Source organism: Oncorhynchus masou, chromosome 8 (genome assembly GCF_036934945.1).
Source record: "Oncorhynchus masou masou isolate Uvic2021 chromosome 8, UVic_Omas_1.1, whole genome shotgun sequence".
NCBI classification, from domain to species: Eukaryota; Metazoa; Chordata; class Actinopteri; order Salmoniformes; family Salmonidae; genus Oncorhynchus; species Oncorhynchus masou.
Window position 1 is genome coordinate 34,196,853 of NC_088219.1, and position 12,417 is coordinate 34,209,269.

Consider the following 12,417-nt stretch of genomic DNA (forward strand, 5'->3'; position numbering starts at 1 on the left):
TTTACTTATTGTTATCAGAATTACTTGATTTAGCATATATTTTGGCCTGTCTTAGTATTTGACACACAGGGACTTCTAGACCCAATCACAGTATAGGCTACTGTAGCTACCTCTGCAGCCTCGTGAGGAGAAACCAAAGAAGCCCATACGACAGGTGCTGCACAGCCGCCCCTCCAGTCCCGGCTGACACACACACTGCCCTGTGATTGGGTGGCACCCCGCGGAAGACGAGCCAATGGGGTTACAGTTGCACCTTAGAAACAGTCGATGTAAAAAGTGATTCACGTACAGTAATAATTATTAACGAGACAAAACAGAACTACAGTATAAAGTATAGAGTCAGAAACATGTAAATGAAAGGACTATTCTAATCCATATAGATTAGTGCGGAATCCCTGGAGAAATCCCTGTACCTCTCACAGCCTACTCCAGGCTGCAGGTTGAAGAAGCCGACTGAGCACTGGCTACAGTCTCCCCCGGTCACATGACTAAGGCACTGACAACTTCCGGTCTGGGGGTCACAGTCCTCCAACAACCCAGAAGTCCCTGCAGGACTGCAGTCGCAGGCTGGGTGAAGACACAACCACATGTCAGCCACACATCAACCACGCAACCTCACATCAAATACAGTATCAAAAAGTATGGTGGCCTAAACACACACACATACAGTACATGATCAAAACAGAACACAATTCAAACACAGTCTCCAAAAAGTGACATGAATCATATCCATCACAGAAAAATTACACTAATTAAACACAGTATAAAAAATGTCTGTAACAAGCCTGACAAAACACTGAAGCTTATCCCTATATCATTGTTGCAGACACTGCTGTGATCATTTATTTCCCACCCTCTATCCATTCACTCGATCTTCAATCCATTCACTTTATCTTCTAATCTATCCCTTCACTCTATTCTACATTTACATTTTTCATTTTTGTCAGAGGTGGCAGAACTGAGTTCTCGGGTTGGGGTGTAAGGTTTAAGCATAGCTTGAAGGTATGGAGGGGCAGTTCAACTTGCTGCTCCGTACGCAAGTACCATGGTCTTTTAGTGGTTATGAGCTTCGACTGGAAGCCAGTGGAGTGTGCAGAGGAGCGGGGTGACATGGGAGAACTTGGGAAGGTTTAACACAAGGCGGGCTGCAACGTTCTGGATAAGTTGCAGGGGAGCCCAGCCAACAGCGAGTGACAGTGACTGGATAAGGACCTGAGCCACTCCTTGTGTAAGTTAGGGTTGTACTCTACAAATGTTTATAGAGAATGAACCTGCAGGAGCGAGTCACTGCTTTTATGTTTGCAGAGAACGACAGGGTTTTGTCCAGAGTCATGCCAAGTTTCTTTGTACACTGGGAAGGGGACACCGTTGAGTTGTCAACAGTGATGGAGAGGTCTTGAACGGTCAGGCCTTCCCCGGAAGGAAGAGCAGCTCCGTCTTGTCGAGGTTGAGCTTGAGGTGGTGGGTCGACATACAAGCTAAGATATCTGCCAGGAACGCAGAGATGCGTGTCGCCACCTGGGTGTCAGAAGGGGGAAGGAGAAAAGTAGTTGAGTGTCATGTGCATAGCAATAATAAGAGAGAACATATGAGGATATGACGGAGTGACTTGGTGTATAGATAGAAGAGGAGAGGGACTAGAACCAAGCCCTGGGGGACACCAGTAGTGAGAGTATGTGATGTAGAGACAAATCCTCTCCACATCACCTGGTAGGAGTGGCCTACCAGGTGACGGATGCAATCCAAAAGTGTGCAGAGCCTTAGACGCCCAGCCCTGAGAGGGTGGAGAGGAGGATCTGACAGTTCACAGTGTCAAAGGCAGCAGATAGATCTCGAATGAGAACAGAGGAGAGAATGTTAGCTTTGACAGTGGGGTGAGCCTCTGTGACACACAAAAGAGCAGTCTCAGTTGAGTGCCCTGTCTTGAAGCCTGATGGGTTAGGGTCAAGAAGGTCCTTCTGAGAGTAATAGCGAGAGAGTTGGTCAGAGACAGCACCCTCAAGTGTTTTGGAAAGAAAATAAGGGATACTGGTCTGTAGTTTTTGATGACAAAGGAGTCGAGGAGAGCGATTCAGCGATTCAGGGGAGCGAGTCAGGCAGGGGATGCAGCCAGTGGTCAGGGATGAGTTGATGGAAGTGATGAATGGGAGACGGGAGGAGGGGATGGGGTTGAGCGCGCAGGGTTGTCGGGCGGCCAGACCTCACTAGTTGCAGGATTTCATCTGGAGAGAGAATCCTCTGAGGTTCATAGTTTAGACAGGAATAAAGTACAACAATCCTTCTCTTTGTAGGGTGTGTCTTGTCTGGCCTGTGTGCATGGCTGTATGTGAGCTGGAACAATGCAGAGGCAGAGCAGGCCGTTTATCTGTGAGGTGTCTGTGGGGCAGCCATATTTCCCTGAGCCCGAGTGTGTGTGTGTGTGTGTGTGTGTGTGTGTGTGTGTGTGTGTGTGTGTGTGTGTGTGTGTGTGTGTGTGTGTGTGTGTGTGTGTGTGTGTGTGTGTGTGACTCAGTGTTTCCCTGGGTGTGTGTGTGTAACTCAGTGAGGGAGACAGCAGAGTGAGATTCTGGGGCCTTTCCCTCACCACTTTGTCATATTTGTGTGCATTCCAAATGGCACCTTATTCCCTCTATAGTGCACTACTTTTGTAGTGCACTATGTAGCGAATAGGGTGCCATTTATGAAGCAAACTGTGCTCAGCCCTGGGGTTATAGATGGAACAGCTCAGGTACTTCTGGGGGACAAAGACATTACGTACATCCCTCTCTCTCTCTCTATCCCTCTCTCTCTTTCTCGCTCTTTGTGTCTCTATTCCTATCACTGCCTCTATCTCTCTCCATCTCTGTGGCTCTATTTTTCTCTGTCGTTTTTTGCACTCTTTAGCTTTCTCTTTATATCGTTTTCGCTCTCATACATCTGCAGTATTCAAATCCTCTTAGGCCCTTCATGTATATCAGGAGAAAAAAAGTGTATTTAAAGTTGAAACTTTTCTCTTTCTATTCATACATTATAATGGAGACAAAGTACTGTAGTTGGCATGTCAGACTGCTCTCCTCTTCTTTCTCTGAACTACGTTCAACTGACACTATTTCCTTGTAGGTCTATGACTTCTATTCACTCAGAGAGATAGAGAGCCTGTAAAGAAAATGTTCTCTCACTTTACAACAACTGTGGAGTTCCTAATGTCACTTTTAACCACAACTCTCATGCTCTAACTTTTACGAAAAATTATTTTTACTGAGACTTGCTGAAGTCAAGTCAATAGTACAGTATGAGAAAAACTTGTTAAACCCTCAAGAAAAGCTCACAAGAAATCCACACATAAAGGGCACATATACACAGACACACAAACACACATTGATGCACACGAACAAATGATATAACACGTTGAAATACATTCATTGTCAATACATTCTACATTTTTAATTTTGTATTTCTCCTTAATTAAAAAACCTATGTCACAGTAACCCAAACCTATATAAGCCCTTCCCAAGTTCACACACTCACGTTTGCACTTCCCGGCCATCGTCCGGTCCATGGCGTCTCCATAGTAACCGCGTCGACAACGTTGACAGTGGTCCCCCTCGGTGTGTCCCAGACACTTGAAGCAGCGGCCTGTCATGTGATCACACACGCCCAGCGCGTTGGGATCCACGTTTCCGTTACAATCGCACCGCTCGCACTGCCGAACCAGCCCAGAACGGCCCAGGGGGTCGCCGTGGAAACCGTCCTCACACAACTCACACCTGGTTCCTGAGCAGAGACGATGTTTGTGTTTGTGTGTGGGGTTTCGGTGGCCATTTCAATTTGAACCTTTAATCAATATAGTTCAGACAAACTTCAAATTCAGTTCTATGAAATTCTTGTAATGAATAAACGATCCCAACCCGACAAGGGAATATGTTTTAATTCACACACTGTGCTCTACACATGCTAGGATCAAGTTCAATTTTATCAAGACAGCGAGGACAGTTAGCTATCACCAGCAAGCTTTTTATAAATCCAATTTCTGGAAACCGCTCCACTGAGCAAACAATGAACTTCAAGGTTGTGTCCCAAATGGCACCCTATTCCCTACTATATAGGGAAGGGGTGGGCAAACATTTTTGCTCGAGGGTTTTGAAATACAACGGAGGGACGCATTTTTTGGTCGGACCAATTGTTTGTTAATGTCACGCCCTGGTCTTAGTATTTTGTGTTTTCTTTATCTATTTGGTCAGGCCAGGGTGTGACATGGGTTTTTGTATGTGGTGTGTTTTTTCTTGGGGTTTTTTCATAGGTATTGGGATTGTAGCTTAGTGGGGTGTTCTAGCTTAGTCTATGGCTATCTGAAGTGGTTTTCAATCAGAGGCAGGTGTTTATCGTTGTCTCTGATTGAGAACCAAATTTAGGCAGCCATATTCTTTGAGTGTTTCGTGGGTGATTGTCCTTATGTCCTTGTTTCTGTTGTGTGTTAGTTTGCACCAGTATAGGCTGTTTCGGTTTTCGTGTTACGTTTGTTGTTTTCGTATTGATTAGTGTTTTTCCTTGTTTCATTAAAATATGAATCACAATAGCCACACCGCATTTTGGTCCGACTCTCCTTCGCCTACAGAAAACCGTGACAGTTAATAAAATCAATTTGCGGAGTTGTGATGCAGAGCCGTACTTTGCCCCCCCCTTGATAAGGTGACATTTGGGATCCAACCCAGGTTGGGGGAATGGTTTGTTTCCGTTACCAGATATCTAACAGTAATCTAACAGTAACAGTAATTCATCTCACCCCTCTGTCCTGAAGGGCAGTTGGTACAGACCACGTCCCCAATCTCCATAATTTGAGCACAGCTGGTGTGGTCCGGGCAGGGGCAAGTTTGACAGTCGTTGGTCGTGCCAATCAACGTGTTGCCATAGTAACCATCCAGGCAGCGCTCGCAGGTTGGTCCTGTGGTGAAATCTGCACACTCACACACACCTGCGTGGGGTAGAGAGAGAAGGAGAGACATTGAACGTTACAACTCACTAAAGAGCACACAGGACCATCATACTGAATTTCAGTAGCAGACACAGATGAATGACTCTGAGACATGTGACTGAGACTGGTGGTACTTGTGAGTGGGAAAGCAGCAACTATTCAATACACTTGAAGGTACCCAGCTACCCATCCACCTCCCTCTCTCACCTCACTCACTCACTCCACTTTCATTCTCTCTCTTTTTCACAGGCACAAGTTAGTGCGAACCTGAATGTGTACACACACACACACACACACACACACACACACACACACACACACACACACACACACACACACACACACACACACACACACACACACACACACACAGGAGGATGGATGCTGTATTGATTTTCTCCTCTGACAGATCCAGGCCACAGTGAGTAGAGTTCCCCTTACCACCAGCAGAGTGCGCTGTGTCTCTGTCTCTAGCCAGCTGTCTGCACCATTCACGTCGCTCTCCACACAGGCACAGCAGAACGAGAGAACAATAAGAGGAAACAGCCAATACTGAAACCCAGTCCTCCACCGGAGAGAGAGAGAGTGCAGAAATAACTGGTCTAAATTCACTGTAATTGCTTTGGGAAAAATAAGAGCTGGATTCAGACAGAAAGACCTTCAAGAAGTTAACTAATTCACCCCAAGTGAGAGATTACCATATGTATTATGCCCTAAAAACAGACTGTTAAATCCATATGTCTTATAGAGCCTCAGGGAAAACAACTCTGGGCTTTACGCATGTAGCTACAGCTCTTCACATATATAATAGAAAGAAATGGATTTTATGAACTTTTGACCACTCATCTAGTTTTTCTCTCTGTTTGCTGGGATAATTAGCCACGGAGTTGTAACTGTTAAATATGCTCGTTATGATTGAGAATCATAGTTTGAATAATAAACACTCTCCAAACCCAAACGTAAGTAAAAAATAACTAGGCCTACAATTCAATATAAACCTAATCAAACTTCACTTCACATATGTTGCAATTATGTGAATAGTTATGTTCACGATTCAAATCATTAAGAGTCTAAGCTGGGGATAACATATGGAATTGTTTTAAGATGGTCAAACCAAGTATCATTTAGCTACTTCATTTGGAATTTTAGGACCCCTTCAGGTATCAAACAAATATTTGGTCAAACATTGAATAACCCAGAACACTGCTAAAAATAGCCCATATTAACATATGTAACAGGGACCATAAAGTCAATAACTTTCTTGTAACAGATGACATTCATATATCTCTGAAACTCACTTCGATAAAAACTTTGATGATACAGTGGTAGCAATACATGGTTATAACATCTACTGAAAAGACGGAAATGCCAATGGAGGCGGTGTTGCTGTCTATATTCAGAACCACATTCCTGCAAAGCTTAGAGACGATCTAATGTTAAATACTGTTGACGTAATAATGTTACAAGTTCATCTGCCTCACCTAAAGCCCATTAGTGTGGGAAGCTGCTTTAGACCACCAAGTGCCAACAGTCAGTATCTGGATAATATGTGTGAAACGCTTGATAATGTATGTGATATCTCCACAGAAATATATTTTATGAGTGACTTCAATATTGACTGGCTATCATCAAGCTGCCCACTCAGGAAAAAACTTCAGACTGTAACCAGTGCCTGCACCCTGGATCAGGTTGTCAGTCAACCTACCAAGGTAGTTGCAAACAGCACAGGAATTAAATAATCAACATGTATTGATCACATCTTTACTCAAGCTGCAGATATTTGCTTTAAAGCAGTATCCAAATCCATAGGATGGAGTGATCACAATATAATAGCCATATCTAGGAGAACCAAAGTTCCAAAGGCTGGGCCTAATAATGTGTATAAGAGGTCAATTAATCAATCAAATGTACTTATAAAGCCCCTCTTACATCAGCTGTACAGAAACCCAGCCTAAAACCCCAAACAGCAAGCAATGCAGGTGTAGAAGCAAGGTGGCTTGAGGTCATACAAGAGGTCATACAAGAAGTTTTGTAGTGATTCATATGTTGATGATGTAAAGAATATTTGCTGGTCTGTGGTGTGTAATGAGGAGCAACCAGACGATGCACTTGATGAATTTATGGAACTACTTATTCCAGTTATAATAAGCACGCACCCATTAAGAAAATTACTCTAAAAATGGTTAAATCCCCTTGGATTGATGAGTAATTTTAAAATGGTCTGGTTGGAGGTATGGCAAATAAGTCTGGCAGCGCAACTGATTGGCAAACATATTGCAAATTAAGAAATCATGTGACTAAACTAAATAAAAATAAACTACACTCTGAAACAAATATAAACTCTATATAAATAATGATAGTAAAAAAGCTTTGGGACACCTAAAATGATTTTTTGGGGGAAAAAAAGCCAACTCGGCTCCTTCATTCATTGAATCAGATGGCTCGTTCATCACAAAGCCCCCTGATATTGCAAACTACTTTAATGACTTTTTCATTGTCAAGATAAGCAAACTTAAGGATGACATGCCAGCAACAAACGCTGATACTACACATCCAAGTATATCGGACCAAATTATGAAAGACAAGAATTGCACTTTTGAATTCCATAAAGTTAGTGTGGAAGAGGTAAAAAAAGTATTGTTGTCTCTCAACAATGACAAGCCACTTGCGGTCTGACAATCTGGATGGAAAGTTACTAAAGAAAATAGCAGACGATATTGCTCCTATGTGCCACATCTTCAATTTAAGCCTACTAGAGAGCGTGTGCCCTCAGGCCTGGAATAGTAAAGCCCACTTTACTGGCTCAAATAGCCGACCAATCAGCCTATTACCAACCCTTATTAAACTTCTGGAAAAACTAGTGTTTGACCAGATACAATGCTATTTCACAACAAACAAATTGACAACAGCATTTCAGCATCCTTATAGAGAAGGACACTCAACAAGCACAGCACTTACACAAATGACTGATGATTGGCTGAGACAAATTGATCATAAAATGATTGTAGGGGCTGTCTTGTTAGACTTCAGTGTAGCTTTTGACATTATCGATCATAGACTGCTGCTGGAAAAACATATGTGTTATGGCTTTCCACCCTCTGCTATAATGTGGATAAAGAGTTACTTGTCTAACAGAACACAATGACAGTGAAGTCTGTCTATAATAAAGAGATGCTCTGCCTTCTTCATAACAACACTATCAACAAGGCAGGTCCTACAGGCCATAGTTCTGTCGCACCTTGACTACTGTTCAGTCATGTGGTCAGGTGCCACAAAAAAGGACGTAGTAAAATTGCAATTGGCTCAGGAGAGGGCAGCACGGCTGGCCCTTGGATGTACACAGAGAGCTCATATTAATCATACGCATGTCAATCTCTCCTGGCTGTCAATCGCTCTACTTTTATTTATGAGAGGTATTGACATGTTGAATGCACCGAGCTGTCTGTCTGAACTACTGGCACACAGCTCGGACACCCATGCATACCCCACAAGAGGTCTCTTCACAGTCCACAAGTCCAGAACAGACTATGGGAGGCACACAGTACTACATGGAACTCTATTCCACATCAAGTAACTGACGCAAGCAGTAAAATTAGATTTAAAAAACAGTTAAAAAACACCTTATTGAACAGCGGGGACTGTGAAGCAACACAAATATTGACACACACACACGGATTTAGTACTGTTGATACAGTGGGGAGAACAAGTATTTGATACACTGCCGATTTGGCAGGTTTTCCTACTTACAAAGCATGTAGAGGTCTGTATTTTTTTAAAATCATAGGTACACTTCAACTGTGAGAGACAGAATCTAGAACAAAAAATACAGAAAATCACATTGCGTGATTTTTAAGTAATTAAATTTGCATTTTATTGCATGACATAAGTATTTGATCCCCTACCAACCAGTAGTAATTCTGGCTCTCACAGACCTGTTAGTTTTTCTTTAAGAAGCCCTCCTGTTCTCCACTCATTACCTGTATTAACTGCACGTGTTTGAACTCGGTACCTGTATAAAAGACACCTGTCCACACACTCAATCAAACAGACTCCAACCTTTCCACAATGGCCAAGACCAGAGAGCAGTGTAAGGACTGTCTTCACTGACATTTTCAACCTCTACCTGTCTGCGTCTGTCATACCAACATGTTTTAAGTAATCCACCATAGTGCATGTGCCCCAACAGATCCACAATTTGATTCCAAGATGGCGTAGCAGTAAGTCGTCCTGTCGTATCGTCTCTCTGTAAATATTGTCTCTTTTTCGTTTTAGATATTTTTCTTCGCATATCTTTAAAAACATTTTTGCTCGCTTCCAAATACTCTCCTGCAACCCGCCTCACCCAATGTAGCTACTTTTCCTAAAGTATTTATATTTACTTCGGAACCGGAACCCCTCAACTGAAGCTAGCCAGCTAACCATCTGCTATGCTAGCGGTCTTCAGCTAACCGGTCATCAGCTAACCCTTAGCTCGGAAAGCTCTCGCCAGTTCGAACAACGCAACGCTAACCAGAGCATAGCGGACCTATTTATTTTTTTTAACCCCGGATTCCCACCGCAAACGGAACATCTTTCAGCTGGATCTTCACAACTAGCTATCAAGCTAAACATCAACCCTGGTTGATTACTCCTGGCCAGCGTTTCCACCCACGTAGCTTGAAGCTAGCCCGGCCAGAGCTCCTGTGCTCATAGCATACTCCTGGGCTACAATACCCGGACCCACGACCGGTCTATCGATGTCACTGCATGAAGAGGAATAAACAGACTCACCCCATCGCGACGCCCTCCAAAGGCGAACTCTCTAGCCCTCGCTATCTCCTTGCTTGCTAATTCGGCATGCTAACTGCTAGCTTGTTTAGCCCAGGTCCGCTAACTACTACCTTGTTTACCCCGGCCTGCTAATCAGCTAGCACAGGCCTGCTAATCTGTTAGTTTGTTAGCACAGGCCTGCTAACCGTCTGCATTGCCGCGTCCCAAACACGCAGTGGCCCATATGTACTTTCTATCTCTTCCCGATTTTTTTATTTTTTTATACCTTCCGGAAACCTGCCTCAACCAATGTGATACGGAATCGCTATTATTTTTAATTTTTAGAACACACTCAAGAACCTCCAGAAGCTAATCCAGCGAACTAGCTACAAGCTATTTAGTCATTGTTAGTTTTTTAACCTGGATAACACCCGCCAGTCCAGCCCCCCTGCCCCATGGACTCTGATCACTTGGCTACATAGCTGATGCACGCTGGACTGTCCATTAATCACGGTACTCCATTCTGCTTGTTTGTTTTATCTGTCGGCCTCGTTGCCTAGTCAATGCCATTTTACCTGCTGTTGTTATGCTAGCTGATTAGCTGTTGTTTCACCCACTGTTTTAGCTAGCTTTCCCAGTTCAACACCTGTGATTACTGTATGCCTCGCTGTATGTCTCTCTCAATTGTCAATATGCCTTGTATACTGTTGCTCAGGTTAGTTATCATTGTTTTAGTTCACAATGGAGCCCCTTGTCCCACTCCTCATACCCCTGATACCTCCTTTGTCCCACCTCCCACATATGCGGTGACCTCACCCATTACAACCAGCATGTCTAAAGATAAAACCTCTCTCATCATCACCCAGTGCCTGGGCTTACCTCCGCCGTACCCGCACCCCACCATACCCCTGTCTGCGCATTATGCCCTGAATATATTCTACCATGCCCAGATACCTGCTCCTCTTATTCTCTGTCCCCAACGCTCTAGGCGACCAGTTTTGATAGCCTTTAGCCGCACCCTCATACTACTCCTTCTCTGTTCCGCGGGTGATGTGGAGGTAAACCCAGGCCCTGCATGTCCCCAGGCACCCTCATTTGTTGACTTCTGTGATCGAAAAAGCCTTGGTTTCATGCATGTCAACATCAGAAGCCTTCTCCCTAAGTTTGTTTTACTCACTGCTTTAGCACACTCTGCTAACCCTGATGTCCTTGCCATGTCTGAATCCTGGCTCAGGAAGGCCACCAAAAATTCAGCGATTTCCATACCCAACTATAACATCTTCCGTCAAGATAGAACTGCCAAATGGGGAGGAGTTGCAGTCTACTGCAGAGATAGCCTGCAAAGTAATGTCATACTTTCCAGGTCCATACCCAAACAGTTCGAACTACTAATTCTGAAAATTACTCTCTCCAGAAATAAGTCGCTCACTGTTGCCGCCTGCTACCGACCCCCCTCAGCTCCCAGCTGTGCCCTGGACACCATTTGTGAATTGATTGTCCCCCATCTAGCTTCAGAGTTTGTTCTGTTAGGTGACCTAAACTGGGATATGCTTAACACCCCGGCAGTCCTACAATCTAAGCTAGATGCCCTCAATCTCACACAAATCATCAAGGAACCCACCAGGTACAACCCTAACTCTGTAAACAAGGGCACCCTCATAGACGTCATCCTGACCAACTGGCCCTCCAAATACACCTCCGCTGTCTTCAATCAGGATCTCAGCGACCACTGCCTCATTGCCTGTATCCGCTACGGTGCCGCAGTCAAACGACCACCCCTCATCACTGTCAAACGCTCCCTAAAGCACTTCTGTGAGCAGGCCTTTCTAATCGACCTGGCCCGGGTACCCTGGAAGGACATTGACCTCATCCCGTCAGTTGAGGATGCCTGGTCATTCTTTAAGAGTAACTTCCTCACCATTTTAGATAAGCATGCTCCGTTCAAAAAATGCAGAACTAAGAACAGATACAGCCCTTGGTTCACTCCAGACCTGACTGCCCTCGACCAGCACAAAAACATCCTGTGGCGGACTGCAATAGCATCGAACAGTCACCGCAATATGCAACTGTTCAGGGAAGTCAGGAACCAATACACGCAGTCAGTCAGGAAAGCTAAGGCCAGCTTCTTCAGGCAGAAGTCTGCATCCTGTAGCTCCAACTCCAAAAAGTTCTGGGACACTGTGAAGTCCATGGAGAACAAGAGCACCTCCTCCCAGCTGCCCACTGCACTGAGGCTAGGGAACACGGTCACCACCGACAAATCCATGATTATTGAAAACTTCAACAAGCATTTCTCAACGGCTGGCCATGCCTTCCGCCTGGCTACTCCAACCTCGACCAACAGCTCCGGCCCCCTCGCAGCTCCTCGCCCAAGCCTCTCCAGGTTCTCCTTTACCCAAATCTAGATAGCAGATGTTCTGAAAGAGCTGCAAAACCTGGACCCGTATAAATCAGCTGGGCTTGACAATCTGGACCCTCTATTTCTGAAACTATCCGCCGCCATTGTCGCAACCCCTATTACCAGCCTGTCCAACCTCTCTTTCATATCGTCTGAGATCCCCAAGGATTGGAAAGCTGCCGCAGTCATCCCCCTCTTCAAAGGGGGTGACACCCTGGACCCAAACTGTTACAGACCTATATCCATTCTGCCTTGCCTATCTAAGGTCTTCGAAAGCCAAGTCAACAAACAGGTCACTGACCATCTCGAATCCCACCGT

At 44.6% G+C, this 12,417-nt stretch overlaps 1 protein-coding gene across 1 annotated transcript in view; it reads right to left on the minus strand.

Annotated features, from left to right (window-relative positions):
• LOC135544568 (laminin subunit gamma-3-like) overlaps nt 1–12,417 on the minus strand; it is a 269,997-nt gene that overhangs the window by 21,677 nt on the left and 235,903 nt on the right. Inside the window, exons 13-16 of the mRNA XM_064972283.1 lie at nt 4,763–4,951; nt 3,508–3,753; nt 414–567; nt 111–253 (exon numbers count right to left, since the gene is read on the minus strand). Of these exons, the coding sequence (XP_064828355.1) occupies nt 111–253; nt 414–567; nt 3,508–3,753; nt 4,763–4,951 (732 nt within the window). The remainder of the gene's footprint in view (nt 1–110; nt 254–413; nt 568–3,507; nt 3,754–4,762; nt 4,952–12,417) is intronic.